Here is a 25,402-nt window from a genome sequence, read left to right as displayed (position 1 = left end):
ATGTTGGAAAGAAGTGATTAAATTCAATTGCTTACAAAATTTTTTTATTAATTGCCAGAGTACAAAAGGAGGGATAATCACGACTAATTGTGACATTACATTGACAATTTAACTCACACCAAACAATGACGGGTTATCAATATGTTTAATAACGTTTCGACTTAGTTTCTGACAAAAAGAATAGAAATAAAAGAGGAATAGATATAATTAATAAGTGTAATAGTGTTTTTACGCTTTATCGTGTTTTTTTCTCGTGTATACTCGTGAGTTTAAATATTTTATTCATTTGTATTTATAATTGTTGGCTCATAACAGAGTCGCGAGGCTAATAAATATGCTCATTATGTGTGCCGTTATTGAACGAATGAAAAATGCCGGAGATTCCGTGATCAATGTACGATGCACACCGATAAACACGAGTGATGAAAAAAGTGAAGGAAATTTGAATAATAAATGAGTACTCTACGCACGTTTGATGAATTAATATAACAGGAGAACAGGAGCGACGATAGAGCACGCTCGCAAGACTCGGATAATCTCATCTACAGTTAATCAATTTAAAAAAGTGCGCCTTCGTTATTTCGCTCTACAGAATCTCAAGAATTCTCTTTTTTCTCCTCGACGAGACGAAAATCAGAAGATGGAGAAAAATTTCGCGATCAAGTTGACTCGTTCTACCCATCATCAAGCAATATTCGAATTCTCATAATCACAATTTTTTTTTTAATCGTTAAAATAAGAAAGTAAACGTGAGACACAAAAGGCACAGAATTAAGAAAGCACTTGACTTAAACGTTAGGGTGCACTTGCATTTATTTAATCATTTATCACGCAATTAATTGATGAATTGAATAATCATCGTGGAATTTTATTCTATCAGAAATGAATCTGGATGTTTCCATGGGAAATTTTAATCTGAATTTTCTTGATGGGTAATAATTTAAGACTTCAGACTGCTGGAATTTTTCGGGTTAGTCTGGAGTTGTTGATTTTGCATTGTTGATCTGGAGTTTACCAGAGGCCTGAGGAGAAGCCACCGGGTGGCACACGACCGCGTGGTTTGCTGTTGACACTTGCTGGTGATGAATCAGTTGTTGATCTCTGATCTCCATTGACGCTCGATGCACTGCTGCCACCGTTCTGCGATGGGGCAGTCTCGATGTAGCCAGTTCCAGTCACTGGATTTCCATCTGTGGTGTTAATTACTTGTAAATAAAGAGTTGTCAGCATTTCCGAGGGCTTTTTGGGAGCTGGATGAGGATTTTTTTAGAGTTTCATTGGCTTAGGTTCGATTTTACATTTTTTTGCATTTTTTTTCTTCAATTTCAACAAACACACACACGTGAGAACTCGTTTTTCAACGTTACATGATCTACTGAGGTGATTATAGTCATCAAAAACAGGTGCTACAACACTGAGTGACCTCGTACCCACCTCCAGACCTATGAAATTACAATTTTTAATTCCATTCCATTCATTTCAACTTCGTAGAATTTTTTTTTTGTCGTAGAAATAATTTTTCAAGTGCGAAATAAAAAAGCTCATGGTAAATTCGCGTCAGAATCGCGTATTTTTATTATATCCTCCACACTTTTATGGTGGCCTTGCCTCTACTTCCTCTTTCCTTATTCATGAAAGGGGTAGTGACATTGGTAGGTGGTAAATATCGAGCTTGCATAACTAAAGAAAAACTGGCAAACTTTTTCTCTCACAGACAAAATGAGAATGCAGAGGAAAGAATGCATTTCCAAAATGAATTGCATTAAAAATGGTAAAATATAGAAATCGTTGATGAGAAATTTCCTCCCATTAACATAATTTAATGATAATAATTATTTCTTCGCAACCAATTTTTATTGCTTAATCTCTCAGCTTTGATTTCCCAAATAATTGTAGGTGAAAAAATAGTCTTCGTACATAAAAAAAAAAGTTTCTTGTTTCCACCACTCCAATCAATTCTCCAAGACCTTTATCCCATCCACATTCTCATATTCATGACATTAAACCACACGAAAACAAGAATTAAGCCGTTAGCCATTTGTTCATTTACCCTTTAAAATTGTTGAACGTTACCTCTAAACTTTCGTGCGCTGCGCCTGATCGGCGTTATGTCAATTCCGTCTCCAGTAACTGGATTTCGAGGCATGCAGGAAGATCCTCCTGCGCGAGGCGTGCACCAGGAATTTTTCAACACCACACACCACATGTTTTTTTTGTGATTCAGAGCGACAATTAACCCCGCACCAAAGCACATTTTCGTTTTTTTCCGTCATTTTTTTAAATCCATGCACCGAGACAACAATTGCATCCAGAAACCCAGTGGAAATTATGTGTTAGTGTTTTATATTTGGGCGTCTTAAGAATGAATCAATTTTCCAAAGATGAATAAAAGTCAATTAAACCCAAATCGAAAGGATTATCTCAAATAAATAATTTCATTCGTCAAAATATTTTTTTTCCGTTATCTAAAAACATAAAATGAATAATACGTAATTGTTTTTTCAGTTGATAATGACTTTAGATTCAATCTTTAGACGCATTAGAAGGGATAAATAACTAAAAAAATAAATGAAAAATTGATGAAACGTTAAAATGCACTGAGCGACTGATTCATGAGAATAGCAAATGTGCGGGTTCAACGTGAAAGCCTACGAGAGTTGGCTCGAAGATAAAGAAGAATGACAATGGAGGAAAAATTGATGACGTTTACGGTAGAAAGTGAGAAATTATGAATAAGTAACGAAGCCAAAGTTCAGTGACAACAAAAGCAACGTAAAAGCACTCCAAATGGTGTTGAAAACAATGCAAACGTAACTGATTAGCAAAATATTGATGACTAACTCAAAATATGTGGATTCAATAGAATTCAGGCCCTAAACCTTGATAAATCAATGAAGTCGAAGCGATAATAAACTACTCTTCTCCGCGCCCTATCATCGATTCTGTACCATTTTCGATGGTGATGAAGATTCGAAAATTCATACAACGGACAAATGAAAATATCTAGGGAATTGTGTACTGATATTGTGTCGTGTCAATCTATATTTCGATTGTCTCGCTGCACACTTACGAAATCGCTTGTTTCTCCTAAATGCTGCTTGCAAATATCAACAGACATATTTTGGAGTTAAATAGCGTTAACAGAATTGATTTATACTTTTGGGGTTTTAATTGCGTTAATAAATGATAAAATTGAGTTTTGCATGAAATTTTTATTCGACAAGACAGTGAAATAGGAAAATTCTACTGAAGACCAATTTTTTTATTTTGACAAATAATGAAAAATGCAGAAGTTTCATTAGATTAAACAATAATCTGTACTATGCATTTTCAATCTTGATGAAAAATAAAACATCTTCAGTGAATTTTCATATTCAGCAATAAAAAAATCACGCAAAATCTGTGTCATCTATTTAATTATGAAGCATATTCATAATTAACAAAGATTTCACATTCGACTCAAACTATTTTATCATTTCCCAACCGAAACAATTTATCGATTCTACATCAGGATAAATCAGAGTCAAATAAAATTAATAAATTGTATTTTGAAAGTAAAAAAAATGGTCTCAAGGCTACGTTTTACTGAAAAAAAAATCTAATAATGTTGAAATAAAAGTTGTAGTGGCCTGTCTCACATATTTCAAGGTAGTATACTTAAAGTGTCGGTTTAGCTCCAATGGCACGAGATAACGAGATCAGCAATTTCATAACGCAAAAAAATCGCTCTGATTTTTCCCCCCTCGTTATCCCGTGTAATCGGAAATGTTAAAAAATTAATAGAGTTATTAGTGCGTTAATTTACCTGTGATATCGTTAGTATTAGCATTCCCATTGATGGCATTGCCATTACACTTAAGACCTCCGTTAACTCCGTTGACTTTGATATCGTGTGAATCATTATCTTGAGATCCACTCAGTGATATATTGCTTCGCATGTGATTTTTCGTGTTGGGGATGGATGGATCGGGGGGGCCAAACAGACGTTTGTATGAATCATTACCGGGCTTTGCTCTGGGTGAATCGGGACTGTTGCTTCCTGTACTTGGGACACCATCGCCAAACAGCGCTGTACCGAGCTGAGACTGATTGTGATTCTTCACACGACGGGGGCTGATGTCTTCGGGTGCTCCACCAAATATGTCACTGCTACCGCCACCAGGTGGTTTGAGTACCCTGAAAGAAAAAATAATAGTCCTCAAGTTCATTAATTTCAGAAATTTTAATTTTCTTTATTTTCCTTTTTTCGCAAATGACCTAAATTCGATTCTTTTTCTCTTTCAAAACTACAATTTATCGAAAAAACGCATTTATCAGTGTCACGAAATTCAATTTTTCGCATTAGAATTTTTTTTAATCCGAATTTTTAGCGATTTAAATCGGTAGCGAAGCGGTGCAACGGTTTAAGTCGACTTGGCCCTGAGTTTTCGAGAAACATCTCCGAATCTAAGGGAGATAGCCAAATTTTCATGAGGACCTTTTTTATAGAGTGAATTGAGAGATATAAAAAAAGGTATAACAAAAATTTTGCTGTCTCGCTTAGATTTCGAGATATTCACTGAAAACTGGGCAATAGTTGAAATCTACTGAAATTGAGAAAAGAAAACTTAAAATAGGGAAAACGAAAATTTCAAAAGACAATAAAGCAGTAAAGCGAAATAATAAAACGAATGATTGACGATAAAAAGCATCGCTCATTCGTTTTAAACGAATTATGCAAATGTCTGATAGTAATTCCCGACAGCGGGGAATCCGTGAAGAGGATTCACGGATTGTTGGTCACCCTGGTGTGTGCGAGCATCGAGCAGCAATTACGGTTTTATAAAGGACCGTTCACCGGGAGTCTAGTGTGCACGTGCTGGCGCACGGTTAGAGACTCTCCTGTATCGTTACCGGGTGCCACGAACGTGGCATTCCGTTGAGTTACGTCTACACGAATTTTTTTTCTCATTTCTTCCCCATTTCTCGTTTTGTCTCGTCTCGGGTACAATAATTCTGGGGCACGCGTTGACTAACTGGAGGCACGTGAGCTTTGTTTTTTTATTTCCCCGGGGCCCTTCACAGTTATTCTGGTCATTAAAATTGTTTCAACAAATTTCTTCATCAGTTGAGAAAAACAAAAAGGATCTGAACAATTTTTAAAAGGATTTTCTTCAATGGGAAGTTTCATAATATTTTTTTTTCTTTCGCGTGACATTTGGAGAATTATTTTAAACTCAAATTGACAAAAAAATAACAATTTCTTCATCAATTGAGAAAAGTAAAAAGATTTGAACAATTTAAAAAATGATTTTATTCAATGAGAAACTTTACGATTTTTTTTCTTTCGCATGAAATTTGGAGAATGATTTGGGATGCATTGAACTTGATTTGATTTCAAACTCAAATTGACGATGCAAACGAGGATAATCAATCGTAGGAAGTGAAAAGAGGAAAAAAATTCATGATATGGACAGGATATGGGTGTGCCCGTGCAGCGATCGGAAACGAGCGGCATTATACGTAGCGATATGGCTCGTCGAGGCCTCCTCCTGCAAAAATCCAAGCCGCAAAACGCCTCTGCAAGGAAGGGTGAGGAGGCAGTGCACCTAACGTTAAACGAACCTAACAACCTTCGTGTCTTAACCGGGTCCAGACGGTTTTGGGTTGGATTTAATGGCTATCCACCCACTCGTTGCAAATTTATTGTGTCCATTTTGCAGACTAATTGGAAGGACTGCTAATTTTATTAATTCGGCGGATAATTAGGCCTTTGTTTCAATTTTTTTGCAATTACTTGAAGAACAACACGTCAAAAACGAATGTCTGAATTTCGTACACGTCTTGTAGACAATTTTCAGACACTAAAAAACGCCTGAATCAAGAGAAAATTTGTCTGAATTTCAGACGAACCGATGGCCAAACACCAGGAATTCGTTTTTGCTGCGAAGTTGAACTAAAATCATCAATCCTTATTGCCAAGCGAATAAAATAATTTTCTTTTGATTTTTTACGAAACAAGAATCGCATTAAAAAAAATCAAGACCGCTTGTTGTTTCAATGAATATGATACGACAACACAAGATACATAAGACAACATGATACCAAATGACAGAGACAAATCCAGTGAATGATTACATAAAGCCTCTAGGTCGTGCCGTCACGGACACTAGAACCAAAAGAAATGAAATATGGATGTCAAACGTGAATATCATCCGCTGAGGGCACACGAACGAACCTAATAAATAAAACTGAGAAGAGGTGTATTCGCCCGAGACAGGAGAGTGAAGAGAGTGGAAGTTGTGGTACCAGTTTGAGGGATGTCTCCGCAACTCTCCGATAAATCTCAGCGGGAGGAGTTTTCATTGGCTCGATATCGTCATGGTGATGTGCCCCAGTGCAGACACCCGTTATCAAACTGTCGAAATTTCTTTTATTTGAAATTCCTCCGTCACGCGATCGTCGAATATCATTCGACCTAAATTCGTTTCAACGTCTTCGCAGTTAAAAAAAATTATTTAAATTTTCAAGTGATTGAATTTTTTCTCTTGCCTATTCTTCAGAGCAATTTTCCACTCGATAAAACGACAGTACACAAGAATCGTCGACTTCCGTGGAAAATATTCGCCGCAAAAACAAGAGAAAAAATATAATTCAAGCAGTTTTACGCAATCCGCGGATGATTATTTCCAACAATGAGTGGAAAAAGATGATGAATACACACGTTTAATTCCCAATTATCCTTCTCACGTTCGTGCGAGTCTCTCAGTTCATCGACACATGAAAAAATTACCATTTAAATTAATGTAATTACTTATGTTAAACAGGAACGTGTGAATAACCCTCTTTACATCGCTAAAAATGCGTAAATAAAGCCTAAAAAAATATTAATCAAACGGAACTCATTGAATAATTGAATTAAATTAAAATTGCATCACCGAAATAAAGCGATAAATGAAAAAATATCAAATGAAAAGTTCTATTCGATTCAAATGGGAATAAATGCGCTGCGTAAGTCGCCGGCTATTCAATTTCCCCCTGAGGGAAGGAAGATTTACGAGAAATTAACCGATCCCATCCAATTACGTTACGATCAGCTGTCTCGGGAAGATTCAGCTCGATTTATGTCCGGGGATACAAACATTCGTTGAATTCCCCTTTCCCGCGATCAATTAAGATAGACAAATAGAAAAATATGCAATTTTCATCGCGAAAATTTTTTTCATTCCGCTAAATTGAAATTAAATTAATTGACGTGGAAGTAAACGAAAAGTATTAACGTCTCATCGAGATCTACTGGTTTACGATGGTGTTTCGAGTTCAGTTAGGACTTTAACGAGGCTAAAGGAGCTATTAGATCCTGAGGAGAGAGATCTACCACCGCATACCGTTATAAACAATTTATTGCTATTTTCACGAGTTTAATTTACCGGGTTTCATTGAATACTCGGTTTTTAGATTGAAAAGAGGATTTTCTCTTATACCTCGGTACAATTACACGTCTGTTGCTGACGGGTAATGAGACCATGTGAGTAACGTTTCACATTCGGGTTGATTTTACTAAATTAATTTGTATTTTTGTTCATTCTTTTTAGAACAGAGTGAGATTCAATCTTTTTTTTTATTCCCTTTTTTTCACACATTTTAAAGCAATTTTTGACTTATCAAAATCGCTTCATCTGATTCGGAGATAAATAAACAAAATTATCACGTTTTTTTCCTGCAGAAATGTAAAGCAAGGAAAAACTTGAGTGAAACATTTCAAGTTCATGAATGTTTCACCAGGAAAAGATTTATTTACCCATTCCTAATAAATTCAGAATTTTATGAAGCACGAGGGATTCACAGTGGCTGATTCCGCGGGCGTAATACCCTGTCGAGACATTATTCGGATTTAGACAGATTTTTTTCCATGGGATTTACAAGTCACTGTCTAGCACCCATAGACAAAAGCCCCAGAGCTGGATTCACCGGCTTCGGGGAAGCCCCATTACCCCACGGGTGGCTGCATTTCTCCCTATCGACAATGCTAGGGTGAACAGAGCCCACTCATCCCTCAACCACTCGCAACTCGGCGAAATCGATGAGACGGAAGTCCCTCCGAAGTCGCGAGCGAGTCCAGACGGGGCTGAAGGGGTTGAAAAACGAAATAACAAAAAAGTGTGAAGAGTGCGTAGTGAAGAGGTTCGCGTGTCGCGTTACGTAATCGGTGTAATGCGATATTCGGAACGAGCGGAAATACGAGGCGTCCTGTTTCCACGCACGTGCATTACTGTGACCCCTTGCTGTGCACTTTTATTTGGCTCTTCTGGGGCTGCTGCTATTCAATTCCTCTGATGATTGATATGAAGCCTAATAACTATGTCACGTGGCATTTTTTATTGAATACTCATCTGAAATCCATCTTGTTTGTTTTTAATCTTCATGAATACTCTTTAATGTCACGAATTTAATTAATTTATCATCATAAATAAGAGTAACTCATCGTCAATTGTGCAGTGAAGAGGAAAATTAATGAATAAATAGTGAATAGAATTACTGAGACTTGAATGATCAATTTGTGATCGTAAAAACGAAAATGGCAACAACCGGAATCGAAAAATTGATGCTCAATTGATTGGCTCACGACTGATAATGAACCCTAAGTGATTCGATCGACATTAAGTAGGCGTACTGGAAAATTGTAGCGATTCAACGACGGATACGGCAGTCAGTTTGAATAAATCAGCTCGTAAACGGGCGATTTGTCTTCGTGGGAAATTCCTCATTGTGGCGCGCCTATTTTTTCTATGTCTCCTCATTGAGTCCATTTCTCCGGGACAAATGGCTCGGCCATGTCCAAGGATCGATAATGAGTTAATTTATCGGGGAATCGTTCAGTTTGTTCATCTAATTAACTTTAATTTTGCAAACTTACTCAATTGGGTATTCTAGTTGGGTAATTAAATTAAAGATGACAATTATTTTTTAATCTACATTTTTTCCATTTCTCTCAGCAAAAAAAAAAAGATTAATTGATAATTTTTTAATTACTGTTGAATTGTTATTCTTGAAACAATCAATTTATTGACTAAATAAATTAATTCACCAGTAGTTGATTGATTGAAAAATTGTGCGTCAATTTTACCGAGAAAATCAATAAATTTTTTGTCAAAAAAAAGTAACAAATGTTTGAGCTTCAGAAACTAGACAACAAAACCCAAGAAATTGTGTCACGTTAATGGCTCTCGACGTGTGTGGGACAAAGAATGCACTGTTAAGCAAAAAGTACAGAGACGCCTTCATACAGAGATAATTGTGCAACATAAAGATTCAAAAGAAAGGAAATAACCAGGCCTCGTTACATTGATTCCCCCCCGAGATAATGATCGATGATCGATGCACGATCGATACCGATTGAGAATAAAATCAAGTAGGAGAGGATTTTTTATCGACCGCAACACAACAGGCACCAGCCAAATCCGTTATGTAGATTACACTGACCTATCTCGTTATCTCGTTCGTAATTAATCCTCGGGATTTTTTTTTCTGCGAGTTGTAATGGATTGAGGAGGAATGAAATCGGGTGGGGGGGGAGGGGGGGGTATTGATAAGAAATTGAAGTTGCGGAGATAATGGGGCTGTTGCTGGGCAGGGATAACTCATACCCCAGTGTCTTATGCTTTCGTTAGTGAGTCACGCTTTCTAAGCTCGTATCCACCTTGTGGGTACTTGATCTCTCATCAGGGATATTCTTCCTGGTTATCCTTATTTGCGGAGCTTATTGCGTCTGAGGTACGGACGGTAACAATGGCTTTCCCTTTCGACTGTGAACGAGTGAGTGAAAAGGATAACAACGGGGTATCACACTTGACAAATTTTTGGCTGAAACTTCCGATAGTATTCTTGAAAGACAATGTTAGAAAATTACTCGTAACTTTTCGAGTGAAGAAGCTTGAAATTTTTAACAACGACAAAATTACGTGAAATTTTTCTGTTTTTTCATTGATGAATCAGTTAATTTCGTGAATATTCGAGTAATTTTCGATTTTGAGGTCCATATGGAATTAATTAATTAAATGTGATGTTCAATTTTCACGATGAGTTTGGAAATTCAACGTTTAATTGAAAAATCAATGATTGATTCACGTGAAAAATCCAATTTTCATGGATTTTCAAGACGAATGAGAAATTTAGTGAACGTTTTCATTTGAAATTGAATTCAAATTCAGTTTTCTTGAATTAATGGACTCTGTTATTCAGTTCAAATCTGAAATTTCATGATTTTTATCAACAACTTCTCCGCTTTTATCGGTCACGTTCTTCACCATTACTGGAATAAATTTTCATTGTTTTTCCGTGCGTGAATGATTATAGTTTATTAATTCCACTTTTTTCGAGAGCGATCTAATCCGGAGCAGTTCCTGACCTGTTTTTCTCCATCTGTATAAGCATATATTCTAATCTCACTGTATCTAGCCCTATGAAACTAAATCTAACCAGGAACTCCGAAATATTTTTATCCACTGCGCATTCACCTGAGAAACACGTCAAAAACTACTCCAGATTGAGTTGCTGTCAAGGAATTCGGGATTGATAAATTAAATTCATTCACGCAAAGAAATGCGTCTTGAGATGGAAATCGGTAGATATTATCGCCGTTAGTATTTTGAAAAAGAAAATTGAAGCAGTTGAGTAGTTCTTGAGGTGTTGGAGAAAAAAGAATTTCAATGCCAGATGAGAGCCTTCAAAATGAAAAAAAAAAAATCTTTCAATTTCACTCTGCCGATCTCAAGTTATCGCCCATTAAAAAAAGATCAATTTCATGTTTTCTATTAATTTCTCTAATTATGCAATTACGCAATTAATCAGGGGACAGGGGATTATTTTTTGAGGCTGAGGAGATCCCCCACTCACAATTTCTCCGAACATCACTCACCTCCGCGCTAATCCGATAATTACGAGTAGATGAAAATTTAATGACCCTTTTTTTTCAATTTTCTCCAATCGTAAAATGAGCGAAATGCTCTTATTCAGAGAGATGTTGATGGTGAGGAATAGAGACAGGTGTGTTGAGGAATGAATGAGTGAGCTTGACCGCGGGAATAACCTTGGACTCGCTCGCTCGGTCATTGATTGCACCGCAAAGCACTGTGGCAGAACGTTTAATCAGTGATTTTTTTTAAATCTCCATCATCCTCGGGATTTTATCGTTACGGATCTATGATTTCTCGCGCTCCCCATCATCTTTTACCTTCCGACAAACGAGTTGTAAAAACTTGGGGAGAGAATTTTCCCACAAAAAGAAATATAGCGGTCGGATGTGAATGGTTTTTAACATTTTATCAACCACACGAGGGCAGTAAAAGCAAAATTCCTATTTCTATTATCAAATAAAATTCTCTATATACGGAGAAATGAAGAGAATCTGATCCTCTGAGGGAGAGGAATTTTTATTCCCGTTTTCTGTTCGAATAATTTATGAAAGAAGAATGAAATGAAGGAATTCAATGAGGGAATTTGAATTTTATCAATTTGTTTTTTATTTCCCGCAGCAGATTCTTAAAATTTTTCAAATGAAGCATCAAAATATAAAATATAAAATTAAAAAACACTAGGAATTTCACATTTTAATTCTTGAATTTCGCGAAATTCTTAAGATGAAAAATCCCTGATTTCCGGTTTAGTTCGCGAAAGAGGTGAATCGAGAGAGTTAACAGTTAACACAGACCGCCGAATTGTGGGCAGGTAATGAGACCAATTAGAGGTGCCCCGTATACTCCCGGATTGATGCACGATCGCAACGAATACGCTCCGTCAAGCGTGAACTGGATGATAATATCTGGGGAATCGCGGAAGAAACAATTACACTCGTTTCATTCAATATTTCATACAGCATGTTATTCAGAAATCAATACTCCGGTTTGCGCGTGAACGAGTGGGAGAAGTGTCGGGCATTATTTCCTATGTTTGACGACACTAAAGTACTATTCGCTACTTTTTTTCTGTGAAACGCCTTCTAGTGATCGGAAATGAAGACTTTTATTCAAGCCTTCTTGAAAACACACAGAGAGAAAACACTTCCCAATTGTTTAGAGTTATAAATGATAAAAAACAATATATTAGTTATTAATTTAAAACATTTTTCCGAAATCGACTTCTCTTTCTATTTTCCCATAAAATTTTCATTCTTAAAAGAACAATAAAATAGAATACAATGTCCTGTGCTTAACGGAATTCTGGTAATTTGTCTATCTTCTCCGGAAAAAAAATTACCCTGAGTTAATGAAAAATCTACTTGAATCCAAATTCTCTTTAAAATCTCTTTAAATCCCAGTGACAATTTACCTCTTCTTTCCATAGCCGACATTGTCGAGCTCAATATGTCTGTACGCAGCGTAAGTTGCCATGTTGGTCCGACCACAGCTTGATTTTATCCCTCGAGCTTCCAATAAACCCTCCCTCAACACTTCTTTTCCTCCTGAGCCCCCTTCACACTCGCTTCACTCAATCGGGAAAATAAAAACCGCGCGTGTGTCCGAAAAAATTCCCAGTGCCCTCTGAAAACCCGAAACCTCCCGGCTTTCCCTGCGCTGTGACACTTCACTCGGGAGACGATCTCCAAAAAATAAATACCCAGACAATGGAAAAATCCGTGACGATCGTAGCGCGTCCGTGCAAGAGACTGGCGGTGGCATCGGAAAACCGGGCCGTATATAACGCCGGTGGACGTTGCTCGTCGCTGGCTCTCTTTTTTTCCCCACCCGCCCCCTACCCATTGAGCACACTCCCCACCGCGACCTGATCCAGAGGGGGGAAAACCACCTTCGCCGCCCCCTCGGCACCCGTCACGCTCTGGGCGCCCTCTCCGAGCCACCCCCACAGGACTCCTCTCTCGTGCATTCACCTCAATCAATACGCAGGACTGCTGCCTTCGATTCTTATCAGTCCTATCAAATTTTGAATATCGATCCATTGGTTAAAAAACGGTTTTTTATTCACTGAGTAATTTTCATTCATTTTATTCCGATTGATTAATGCATTTCTATTAATAAATTAATAATTAAATCGAGAGGCAAAAGTTTGAACGCGATTTTTGATGCAAAAAGACATTTTTCTGGGGCAAAACGGGGCGACACAATTTGCAATTTTCTGGGTGCATATCCTCAAAAAAATTAAATTGTTGTAAAATCAAATGCAAATGTTATTAATTTTTTTTTTCGTACGAGACAATAAATTTTCAACGTTTTGATTTGAAAAATAGAAAAGAAAGAATGAATTAAATATTATCTGTAATTTTCTCCTGCGTGCATCGCTTGAGTTCTTATTAGTCGATTCAACTATTCATCTATGGATTTTTTTCCATTTCAGTCACTCAATTTTTATATTTTAGCCCAGGAGACATGCTATAACTTTGATTTTTAAACCTTCAAGAATTTACTTGTATGTTACCATCTGAAGGATTTCGATTTCGGGAGGAATCTCTGGACAGGGGTGAGACGATTAAATGGCAAGCGGTTTATCAATGCTCATGAACTTGAGATAATCGATGGGCGGGAGATGTGACGGGGGCGGTTAGTGATAGTGGGAATGTGGGGTAACCGAGGATGCGCATGGGGTTTCGCACGTTGACGCAGGTCAGGGCTTCGGAGGGTCCACGCCAGCGGATTTTTACGATCCGATCAATTGGCCCCTCATGTATAGATATTCCAAATTTTTATTTTTTTCCTCATTGAAGTAGTTTTGAAAAAAATTGCGAGCTAATAAAAAACATTTGCTAGTTAGTACTTTTTTTAAAATAGATTTTTGAAAAATCACCTCTGAAAAAAAAGGCGTTATCCCCTCTATTTCATTATTTCCAACAAATTTTATCACCAATCGATAGCAAATTGTTTGAAGATTTTTGTGAGTTAAGAAAAAATCGTCAATGCAATTCTATTATTATGTAAATTAACAATTCCAATTTCAACTGAAAACCAGAGTTGATGACCAGAGTTTGTAACAGAGATGTCAGACAAGATATGAATGTTTTTTTGGCTCAAATGAAAGAGCGGCTCGAAAAATGACGTGCAGAAGTCTTTAACGATGACAAATGTCTCTAAAGATGATGTCTGTTTTCAGTTGAAAAGCGCAATTGTGACAACATTGTCCAGTGGGGTTTAGGAGTCTCCCCTGGTTCAAAACCATCTTTAGAGGCTCTAGCACGTCATTTCTCGACCCGCTCTTTCATTTGAGCGCAAAAAAACATTCATATCTTGTCTAACATTGCTGCTACAAACTCGGGTCTATAACTCGGGCTTTCAATTGAATCGAAGGAGCCGTGCCTCGTGTCGTATTGTTGGCTGACCAAGCGAACTTCCTGGTCTCGGATCAATTAAAATTTGAGGATTGTCCCTACGAGTCAAGCGTGGAAAATTGACGGAAAAAACTACGCAGGATTGGGTGAACAGCCCGGCTCGGAACAGAGTGAATGCATCCTCAAAATTTCTAATCAATACAGAGAAAGAAAAGTTTTGTTTTTTATTTAAATTCCCGGATTTTTTTTTTTAATTTTTCTTGAATTTAATTATTACTGAAATTTCAAGGAATTTCGTCATTAAAAATTCTGAATTTGGGGAAAAATCAAAGAGAACTGTCAATTTCAGTTCCATTTCTCCCTGAAAATTAATAGAATAGCAGAAAATTCCGGTAAATATATTCTGGAATTTTAATTGAATTTGAAATTTCATTTTTTTATTATTCCACTGACATGTTCCTGAAAATAAAAAATTTCTTTCTCTGTAAAGAACTTGATGATTTCTTTAAAAATGGTCTACAGTGAATGCTTGTTTTTACTGTCAATTTTTATTCATCTCCCCATTCCTAAAAAAATAAAACATTATTTACGACCAAATAAATTTCTAAAATTGACCCCCAGAGAATAAAAATTTATCTGTCATGAATATTCCCCGAGCCTGTGCTTTCTCAGTAAATACCCCACGAAAATAAAAATAAAAACCACCGAGCGAGACAGTGCAGAAGAAAGATGAAGATGTGTCAGCCATCACGTTATTTAGAAGACACCCGGAAGGAGTGGTAGAACCAGCTGATGGACACGCGTGACAAGACCCCCATTTTTTTACCCCCCCACATCACTCCCATTTTGATACTCAACCGCAACTTTTTCCTCTCGTCCTCATCTCTAAAATGGTAAGAGTAATGGAGAGACCGTCCTGAGTTTCCGCGAGAGAAATAACAAGGAAAAAGTTCAAAAATGAATTAGTGCTGGTTGGTACTGAAATACCTGAACTTCTAATATTAGACCTGTACACGCGAGGAGTTTTATTTTTATGAGGCAGTACGTTCCACACTGGTTTGTGTTTTCAGCGTAATATTTTCAGAATTCAATCTGCTTCAGAGTGCAAGGAGTAACGGACGGAGAGCAGATAAATGAGGGAAATGTAACAAGAACTTTACAATTTCCTTTGCAAGTAAAAAATCAACATTTTGTGGTAATTCTGATTGAGGGAACAGATGCTCTTTGCTATTTGCCGTTTGAAATATGCAAACAATGGTCCATTACAACAGACCAGTTTGAGGCGAAGAATAAATCTGTTTGTCTCATAAAAATTATACAAAAATAACCTGAAAAATGTATAAAAAATCATTGAAAAAAGAGAATTATAGTTCCCCCACGTTCATTTTTCAAGCAACGAGCAAAAAACCCTCTCCATAAAATTCTTCGGCTAACCCTTACTTAAATAAGGCCTATAACTCTCGATTATAAAAAAAACCTCACGCCTCGCAGAAACCTCCACCAATTATTGAGTAATTTTCATTATTTAAAAGCCAATCTCGAGGCGTTATAATGATTCTCATAACATCCGAAGTTGATTCTCCTTAATAATCCCCTGATAAATGAAAAAGGAATGAGAATTTTCGCCCGAAGACACCGGGCGATTCCTCGAAGCCAGCGATCCTTGAAGGAGCAAGACAGCTTTTTCCCTCCCGACCAACGAAAATTATCAATCATCTACCGCGGAAAACTCGGAAATTCCCCACCTGCAGATAAACTGAAATCAGTGATGCGTGTTTAGTCCAGATGACTTGCATTAATAGTCCCCATAAACTCGTTTTTTCTGGCATATTTCGTATACATTGTACACCGCAAGCATCAACACAACGATTAAATTCGCCTTGAAGTGGTGTTTATACGACGTCTGGAGTGGATTGAATTCTGCCTTGGAGCCATTGTAAAAGGGGCCTTTAGTGCAGTTTTAATATCCAACGCATGGAAAACATAACTCATGGTTAACTTCAACCCCACATTTCAAACAAAATTTGTAGACTGACGGTGAATTGTTTGCTGAATACCATGTGGTACATTGGTTTCAGTGTACATTGTGAGGGACATGCTGAGGTGCTGTTTCCTGATGGGAATGGTGTTGATACTCATGTATTTCCGGAATAATGTTTGTACATTTTCACGAAAGACTTTTTTTTTTTTGTTCGAAGCGTGAAGTGTCTGAATGACAATCGGGGAATTGTCGAGACGTGCAGGGATTTTCGTTGGAGATGTGGGTCAAAAATCATTCCATTTCACTGGAAAAAGTGGAATGAGAAGATGTCTTAAATTAAAAGGCCCCGAAGGCACCAGTTTTTGCAGCGACATTGGGATAAAAAATGAAAATTCTTGTGAAATATTCCAGACTTAATAATTACAATTATAAAAATGAGACATTTTAAATGAAAATTTTCGTGAAATACTCCGACCTAACAATTACAATTCTAAAAATAAGACATTTCAGAAATCTATAAAGATCCTTTTCCCTTAATGTGTCCCTAAAAATCTCCACTGGCTACGGATCAATAGAGTATAAAAAAAAATAACCGCAGAGTAGAGAGTGATAAGTCATCGATGCATCGACATCCGGTAGTGGGGACTGCTGTCTCCCACGACGAAAAATGCTGCGACATTGTAACCCATTCTGGTGCTCGTCCAGTCATGTATAAGCAATCAAAATTGGCGGCCCTGCCTTCTCCGATCTAGCCCTGAAGCGGGCAAATGCGCTAAGGTCGAGTCGCAGATGCGACACGTGGAAGTGGGCGCGGACTGTAACGAGCATCAACAGGATAATTCGACGTATCAGGAGAGCAAAAAAAAAAAACAATGCCATTAACGAAACACTTTCCGCCTCACTAATTCGCCAAAATCCCGCCAATTATCGACCACCTTTTGCGCAGTGAAAAAATAATATGAATAATATCCTAGGGGTTTATCTCGACGAAGAAAAAATCGGGAGTTTTTTTTTTTTTCAAGTTTTGACCTAAAACTCGGAGATTTGATGACGTAGGAGGCGCGAAGAGCCCCGAGGAGCTCCCTGCATCCAGTGCTCTCGATGAGAGTGCCCAGAAGTTGCTGGGTGGGTCGATAATCGTGACATTGCGGGACTGCAGTGCTGCACGGGGGAGAGAGAGAGAAGACTCCAAGTACAGGTGAACCGCACGTTTTAAACGGGGAAGGATGCACACGTATATTTCCCTCGCGTACTTACATTCTTTGAATATTTAAATGGAAAAAAAATGGTGAGAGATTTTTACGAGGCCACGACGTGAATGCAAAGAATGACCAAAACATTTGTTATTAATTTTCAAAATAAAAAAAAATTGTACAACAATTTGTATGAATGAATAATCTTATAATTTATTTTTAGAAATTTTGTATTCGCTCACCACTTCCTCAACATTCAGAGAATGTCTGTCACACTCCAATTTCAGTCGTCAAAAAAACCGAAGTAAAAGTCGAAGCCTCGAGTATTAGAGCCGTCAGCCACAAAATTAAAAAAATGTCCCCTAGAAATCTCCATCCTGAAACACTTCCAATCGATCTCAACGATCATGTACTGGATTCCACTTGCGGTAAGGTGGAATTTCATCCTCCGCGTTACCTCGACTGTTCAGTGAAGCAAGCACGAAGATCAAGAGGATATCACCGATCAATACCGCAACTAATGCTGACGTTAACAAACGAAAACTGGCCCACTGCACGTCACGAGCGCCCAATTCATATTATGATAATCCAACGACAAGAGCAGATGAATCCGATGGAAAAACAATCTCACATAAAAAAAACAAAATTGAATGAAGTTTTTTGTTCACTGCAAGAGGATTATGCTGTGAAAAATTATTTTTGTCATTTTAAATCGTGTTAAAAATACTTTAACTTTAACATCACTCCAATCACGAATTAATCTGCTGAGGCTCATTGTAATCAGAATAGAAAGTTCACTCGTGAAGCGGTGAAAAGGTGAAAATGAATCGAGCATTTGCATTAGTTTCCATCAAACCCCACGAGTGATTGGGCCAACACCTTCGAGGTGGTAGAATTCAAATACCTCTCGCTGGCCAAGGCGTTAAGTCAGGCGTGAACGCCCACTTTTCAGTGAAACGATGAGTCTGCTCAATTTTCATCTTCATTTCGAATTACACCCGCCTTTCTAATCCACCAAAAAACAATCAAATCATGAATAGCCGCCCAATGAGGAGAAATCACCCCGATCTTTCTCCAATTGTTGTGAGTAAAAAGAGTGAAACGAAAAAAAAAATAGAGTGAATCAATCATTCCACCGGTAACAGAGTTATTACTCAACATTAGTTCCCTCTGTATTTCTCATCCTCCATTTCAGCTGGAAAATGGCAGGATGAACTAATCGTGAGATCCAAATCGTGACTGCACAGAAATTTCAGTGTTATACCACAATCGAAACCCTTTTCTAAACCCTAGGATGAGCCTTCGGTTTGCGTGACGTTCGTCGTTAAACGCATACCCGAAGGTACTTCCTTCAAGTCTGGGGTAATTCACGCCGGCCAGTAAACTCACTCCCCACCGCCTCCTTCTGTTTCATCCACAAAGAGAGGATCAGCATTCGGACTGACTCGAGGTTTATAAATGTTCAAGTGCCACGGGATTTATAGATCGGGTACAATTATATTCGAGGTGTTCGTACATAGACTTTTATGCGAGCTGCAAGACTGGTGCAATAAATTGTTGATAAAGTTGCGTTATGTGTACGATATGATTTCACGAAAAATGGTGAATTTTCAAGTTTTGAATTTCAGGAATGTCGACGGGGAGATAAATCATTTAAACTTTTTTTTGTTAAATTACGCTGTTAAAAATTGTTCGCTGAAATTTTCGGTATATTCCTTGAAAATTCTTATAGCGTCGCAGTTTCACGGAAATTTCAACGCGTTTTGTAATTAAAAATGCGAATTTCATTAAATTTCAAGTGAAATCTGCAATTTTGTCATTTTTCTCCACTAAAATTAAATTCACTGTCACTCTACCAAAAATTCCTAATCAATTATTCAGGCTTCAAAGTTCTGTGTTCCCCTTTTACTTCGCAATGAATAAAAAATTAAATGGAGCAAAATTCATTGAATTCTTGACAATAAAAACGAGAGAAAATCCCGAATTTTTCAATCCCCACGCTTTCTCGCCTGATAGACAGTTGCGTGCCACAATTATCAGTGTTAATCGTAGACAGACATGCACCCGATGACTCCTACTGCGCCTCCTGGGATGTTGCGCAGATTGCCCCCTTTTTTTCGCTCAGTTTATTCCCGGAAACATCAACCAATTACTCCCCTTTTTTACCCAATTTCAGTGATGCTACTGTTACTCCACAGCGCTTCCTGTATCACACAATTTTTATATTTCGTTGATTTAATTGTAGGGAAAATACGAAAGTAGAACAATCGGAGAGGATTTTTCGTAAATTTCGAAATGACGCGATTACGGGGAATAAACGACCGGAATTGGGTTATCTCGGGGTGAATCGGTGTAACGGTTGTTTCCGGAATCATTATTGACACCAGGACAATTAGTTTTATTTTTTCGGGGCCACAAACGAAAAGACGGACACACTTCGGATCGAATTAACGGGACAACAAAGACTCTCCATTTTTCTATTCATGAGTTCAAAGGGATTGAAACCTTTCGGAGGCTAGTTCAAAGGTTCAAGTGGCTAACGCTTGCGCAAAGTAATGAGTTCCTTCGATGGCACACGCATATTGATGGATGAACAGACGAACAGGTTTGTCCAATCCCGCGAGTTCCCATGATTCTATTGTCTAATCTCATCTCAAGGGGACTCGACTTCTATGACAATATTGAAAGCGAGGAATTCGGTCCCAACAATTCTTTTTATCTCGTCAAATTTCGGGTCAACGAAAGGTGCTGGAGCACCGGTGAAGGTAAAAGTTGTTACGAATGTCCGAGTCTATTGTTACTCATCTGCAGTATCTGATATTCGAGAGGAATTTCACTTTGGGATTCGAGTAAAAGTTGTCGAGCCGTGAAGAGAAATTATTTTACATGAAATTTGACACGACAATTTGGATTAACATTTTGTTCACTTGAAATATCTCGATGAGGAATTTTTGTAACGAATAAAATGGTTTTACTCGTGCGGACTTTGAATTCTCTGTGACAAGAAATGTTTCGGGGATTATTCTACGGAGTTCTGGCACGAGAGTAAGAGGTCCACACATAAATAACGCTTTTGACATTCAATATTTGAGAAAAAATGCGATTTCAAAAATTCCTAACAGTAGTTCTCCCTCGTATCAGACCAGACCGATTATTCCAACCCAAATTGAGTTAATACGTTCGACAGCACTATTGATAATTCTAACAGTATTCATTAATTATCATAGACTGAAAACCAAAAAGTCGAGTAAGCATCCCGTTACGTGCATTCTTTACTTTTTTTTCTCAAGGTTTACGTGTGTCAACAGAAATACCTCGCGTCTTTGAAAAATACTGTGCCATAATTTTTTCATTCACATATGATCTCATAATTTCAACGATTCTCAATTTGATTTTTCGAAATAAAATTAGTGTGCTCTAAATTTCTTTATGATGATGAATTAACTTAAATTGCCACTGTTGAAAGTGACGAAGTTTCCGTGAATGAGCAATTTTTCGCTTTAGAAATTAAGTCTGTTTAGTAAAAAAAAAATAATAATTTTAAAAATAATAATAAAATAAAACAATAAAGACGAATCTTCACGAAAAACTCGTTAAAGACGACATTTTCCACGACGTTAGTCCACATTCAGTCTAGATTTTTAAAAATTACTTTGTCCACTCAATAACTCGCCAAACTTCGTATTTTTTCGTTTCCGACTATTATCTACTCAATTTCCAATCCAGAAAGGAAGAAAAAAACTCGTCATTTCTCACAAAATATAATTTAACCGCAGCTTTTCCCACAATCTACCAATAAACTCGAATAGACTTCTTACACCGAGCCCCCGATAATTCACAATGACTGTAATTTGAATCATTAAGAATGATTGAGTTGGCCCCTCCATCAGCGAGAAATAACCTGTCAGAATGATTACGGGATGAATGAGAGAAGTTACGTGTAAATGGGTTTCGAATGCCAGCTTTTCAGTAGTATAAGTTGTCTGCGCATCCTCAACGCACGCCTTGGACAGCATCAACTCGATCATCACATACAGTTGCTAACGGAAGCAGCATATCTCACCATATGGTGTTTGCGCATTTCACGTGCGACTGCCCGATAGATTAAATGGAAGTGTTATTAATTAGAGACGTGTATTGATAGTCAGATAACCAGAGCCCCTCATTCAATCCCATGTGAAATGAAATTAAAGAAACATTGATGATGGGGAGAAAATGGTGATGCCGGCAATTGGGTCGACAATATTTACCCCATTGACGAACAAAGAGTTGAATAAATCATGATGAATTATAACAGTGAAAATTCTCGTACTCTCGGCGATTTCTAACTCAATGACGATGCTGAAAATCAGTGGAGCCCAACGGCACGTACGAACACTTGGAAATTTACTTGGTTTTTACAGCGCTTGAATTTCCATCACTTCCTCTAATTACTATTGGAGGGTTCAATGACTCGGGAGCTGTTTTTTTCTTCACTTTATCACCTGATTTAAGAATTGTTTCTGACGGAACTCATTTCCCTCTGCGGCTGATTTATCGAATCTAGGGTCAATGGCTTCACAGGTTTTTATCCTCTTTTTTCGATCCGTTACGGAATTTTGGGATTACATTGTTCTGTTTCTAGGGGGTTTTCGTGGTGTTCTTTGTCCGAGGGTTCTAAAGGATGTGAATAATTCCCCCTTCTGCTTTGTTCGATGAAAAAAATCCCATCTTCATCTTAATAAAAATGAATCGTCGATATCTCCCGACCCAGTGATGCGATTTTGATGAATCAGGTCTCATTTTGGGGTATCGAGTGGTACCTTTGATAATGAGAGAAGAAAACGCGCGTTTCACTCTGCGTGTGACGAGTTATTACAAGTAAAAGACGATCATTTCATCCAACAAAAGAATGAGACTTTCTCTGGGTGTCATTTGGCTTTGGTATTCGATGACGAATGGATGTTTCATCGATAGACACTTCTTTGTTCCTCTCCCGAGGGGTCTAATGAGCGATCTAGCCAAGCCCTCTGGCTTATTATGTTTGTGTTCGGGTGTCCAGTAGCATTAGTCTCAGTTACAAATTCTTTGATTGACGATAAATATTCGGAGATCAGTCATGTGTCAGTGAGACCTGAATGACGTGAGGTAAATATTGTACGACATGTCTCCGAGGGGAATTAGATTAGGTGTTGATAGAAAACAAAATATTCTAAACAAGTTTTTGAAGAAATGATTTTGGTAAGAAGAATTGTCTTGAGATCCGGAAGTGGATGGGCGACCGTGCACTGGATAAAGGGAATTCTAGATGAATGGAGAGAAGAATGGAAAGATGAGGAGTCACGACTTGGTCTGAATCTTCATAAATGTTTCATCAGGGGATCAAATAATTGATGACTACGCGCTGCGATGTGAGACGAGTATTCTGAAGGAATACAGCGGAGAGGTGACGCAATAGTGCTCTTATTAGCAACAGGTTTCGCTCCATTAAACAAGCCAAGTAACTTGACAGGGTGCAGGAGGAACTGTTCAGATATTTGCGATTGGTAACATTTCCCGTCGTCACGGCCTGACTGAGCCAGACCAATTTTATGCAACGCTTCCGTTGACTTCCATCGCTGATGGTGACTTTGGCGAGTTATGAATTTGATTATTTATGTAGGGCTTCCAAAATCGATGACCACGATATAGATTCAACCATTTTCAATCGTCAAATTTATAAATTAATTGATAAATTAAATTAAATTGTAAATAATAATATTATATTATTGTTGTTATAATAATATTATTTATAATTATTGATAATAATTTATATTTATTTGAATTATTATAAATATATAATTGAAAATGTTTAAACTTTCGGAAATCTCATTTTTGGTGATGAAATGGATTTCTAGTAAAATTCTGAATATGAGTAAATTCGTTACGATTTCGAACAATTTTTTTGAATGGTGAAAAATTGATTGTTTATAAATTGTTTGTAGAAAACGCTCGTAATCTTCGAATATTGCAATTTTTGATTTTTCTCCAACGGTTCAATATCGAGATTTAAATTGAGATCTGCAGAGTTTAAAATTCTGGGGAGAAATGTCACGAATCAATTGAATTTCTTCGTTAATAAGTCAAACGAATTAAAATCGACTGAAATAAAAATGAATTTTTTTGTAAAATGTTTTTCGACTTGAGCATGAAATTAAGTTTCTTCTCTAAACCTCTCCCCATTTCCAACTTTTTCACGGACTCAACCGATTCTCCACGCTTTTCCACGTTGATCGTGACTTACAATTTACCAGTTTCTCACTATGATGTGCACAAAATTTTCGGCCGACTCCAGTGAAATGAGTGAAACCCATTCATACCGTGTAATCCGTGTTTACACCTAGTGTTGGGTCAACGCACCGATATATCAGAACTATTGCGGATATGGTTTCACAAAATGGCTTCATGCTGCCTGTTTCTATCTTCACTGAGACGACAAGCACGCGGGGGGGGGGGGGGGAGGGGGAATTATTTATCGTTAGAACAGTTGGGAACTGAATCGCAAGAAACTCGATTTACTGTGTTTCGACTCACGGGTATAATCGATAAATACGATTCACCTCTCGTTCTTCATTTCGTGATGGAGGAAGTGGAAATGGAGATGATTAACTGCACTTACCTGAAACACAAGTAAAAACAAGTCTTTTAGAATAGAAGTTATGATAGCAAATCATTGCCATTCTTCTGTTTTTAACTTAGAATTATTATTCATTTATTCATTGAGAACTATTTTGTCTTCCTAGATTAGATCAGATCATCACATTGTACCTCGTTTTCAGGTGCAACTGGAGAGAATGTGAAAGCTTGACAAGTACAATGCTTTCCCCAAAAACAAATAAATCAGAAAAATATTTTTTCCTCGAAATCCGATCGAATAAAATCCCCCGGTAAATCCGAGTTATCCACAGGAGCCTAATGCGCATGGAGAGAACCGCGTCGAGTGTTGGCGGCCGGAATCATGCTTCGGCGTGCATATAGGCTTTTTTTTCTCATATATTTAATTTTCTTGTACTTTATTTCGTCGACCTCTATCGTCTCCACTTGTGTCAATTGCCCCCTTTCCCCCTCCCGCCCGGAGCTTTCACCTTCGAGATAAAAATGTTTTTTAAGGATTCTAAATTCATTCCGCTGTCAGCCGGAAAAATTAGAGAGGGAAATCGCGGTTTACGATGCCTCATGTGGCTGGAGACATTTGTAAATGCTTTTTTTATCCCGTTAAATCCAAAAACAATTGCGATATAAAATCTTAATGAGAATTGTCGGCTTGAGCTTGATGCCTCTTTTAATTGGATCTTGTAACGCATCGAGAGCTGCACACAATAAAGTCGTAAAAAAACTAGAGGACATTTGTAATTTTACCACGAAAAAAAATGAATAAAAAAGTCATAACATTCGTTGTGAATTTCTATTTGAAAATTTTCTCGGAATAATTCTCACAATTTACCGTGAAATTACCCATTACAAAGCTTAGGATTCGTAATATGCAAATAATTGAGAGAAAGGGAATGAAGACGAGTGAAAATCATTCGACTGGGATACAATTAAAAACTAGGCAGGGTGAGAATTCTTGCGAAATGCTATTCCCCGTGGATTATTATTATAAACTCCTGCAGATTGGCATTACGACACACGCATGAGCCGCGTAAAAACGTGACACAGAGACCTGAACAATATTTTTCATGGCTTTTTGTTTTAAACCTCGGTTCTCATACTTTTTCTCAATGAATCGCCTCTTATTCTTGAAAATATGAGAACTATGTTGTTCGAGCCCTTGGGTTTCTTTCACGCGCCCGTGGCCACTGAGGTGCAAATTAACGCGTTTCCGCGTCGTTCTTTCTTGGCGGAAAAATGAATAGACAGTGTCAAGTTTGTGTGAGTTATGGAGTGGCGGCGGGTGAATCTTATTTCTACTTGCGAAATATATTTTTTGCTAAATTGAGGGCAGTGTCTATTCGA

At 37.6% G+C, this 25,402-nt stretch overlaps 1 protein-coding gene across 5 annotated transcripts in view; it reads right to left on the bottom strand.

Annotated features, from left to right (window-relative positions):
- Window positions 1–27: 27 nt before the first annotated feature.
- LOC107036901 (microtubule-associated protein Jupiter) overlaps window positions 28–25,402 on the bottom strand; it is a 38,306-nt gene continuing 12,931 nt past the window's right edge. For 2 of the 5 annotated variants that reach the window (XM_015255148.1, XM_015255149.2), the window contains exons 2-5: window positions 3,806–4,176; window positions 3,071–3,094; window positions 2,074–2,160; window positions 28–1,190 (exon numbers count right to left, since the gene is read on the bottom strand). In XM_015255148.1, coding sequence (XP_015110634.1) covers window positions 1,012–1,190; window positions 2,074–2,160; window positions 3,071–3,094; window positions 3,806–4,176 — 661 coding nt within the window. In that variant the 3' untranslated portion in view covers window positions 28–1,011. Of the gene's footprint in view, window positions 1,191–2,073; window positions 2,161–3,070; window positions 3,095–3,805; window positions 4,177–12,306; window positions 12,658–25,402 lie in introns of those variants that run through there. The other 3 variants (XM_015255147.1, XM_015255150.1, XM_015255151.1) reach the window with 3 other exon arrangements.

The sequence above is a fragment of the Diachasma alloeum genome, unplaced genomic scaffold (genome assembly GCF_001412515.2).
Source record: "Diachasma alloeum isolate Michigan unplaced genomic scaffold, Dall2.0 Dall_scaffold_00212, whole genome shotgun sequence".
Classification (NCBI taxonomy): domain Eukaryota; kingdom Metazoa; phylum Arthropoda; class Insecta; order Hymenoptera; family Braconidae; genus Diachasma; species Diachasma alloeum.
The sequence above is the reverse complement of the archived record's forward strand: the minus strand, read 5'-3'. Positions and strand labels throughout refer to the sequence as shown.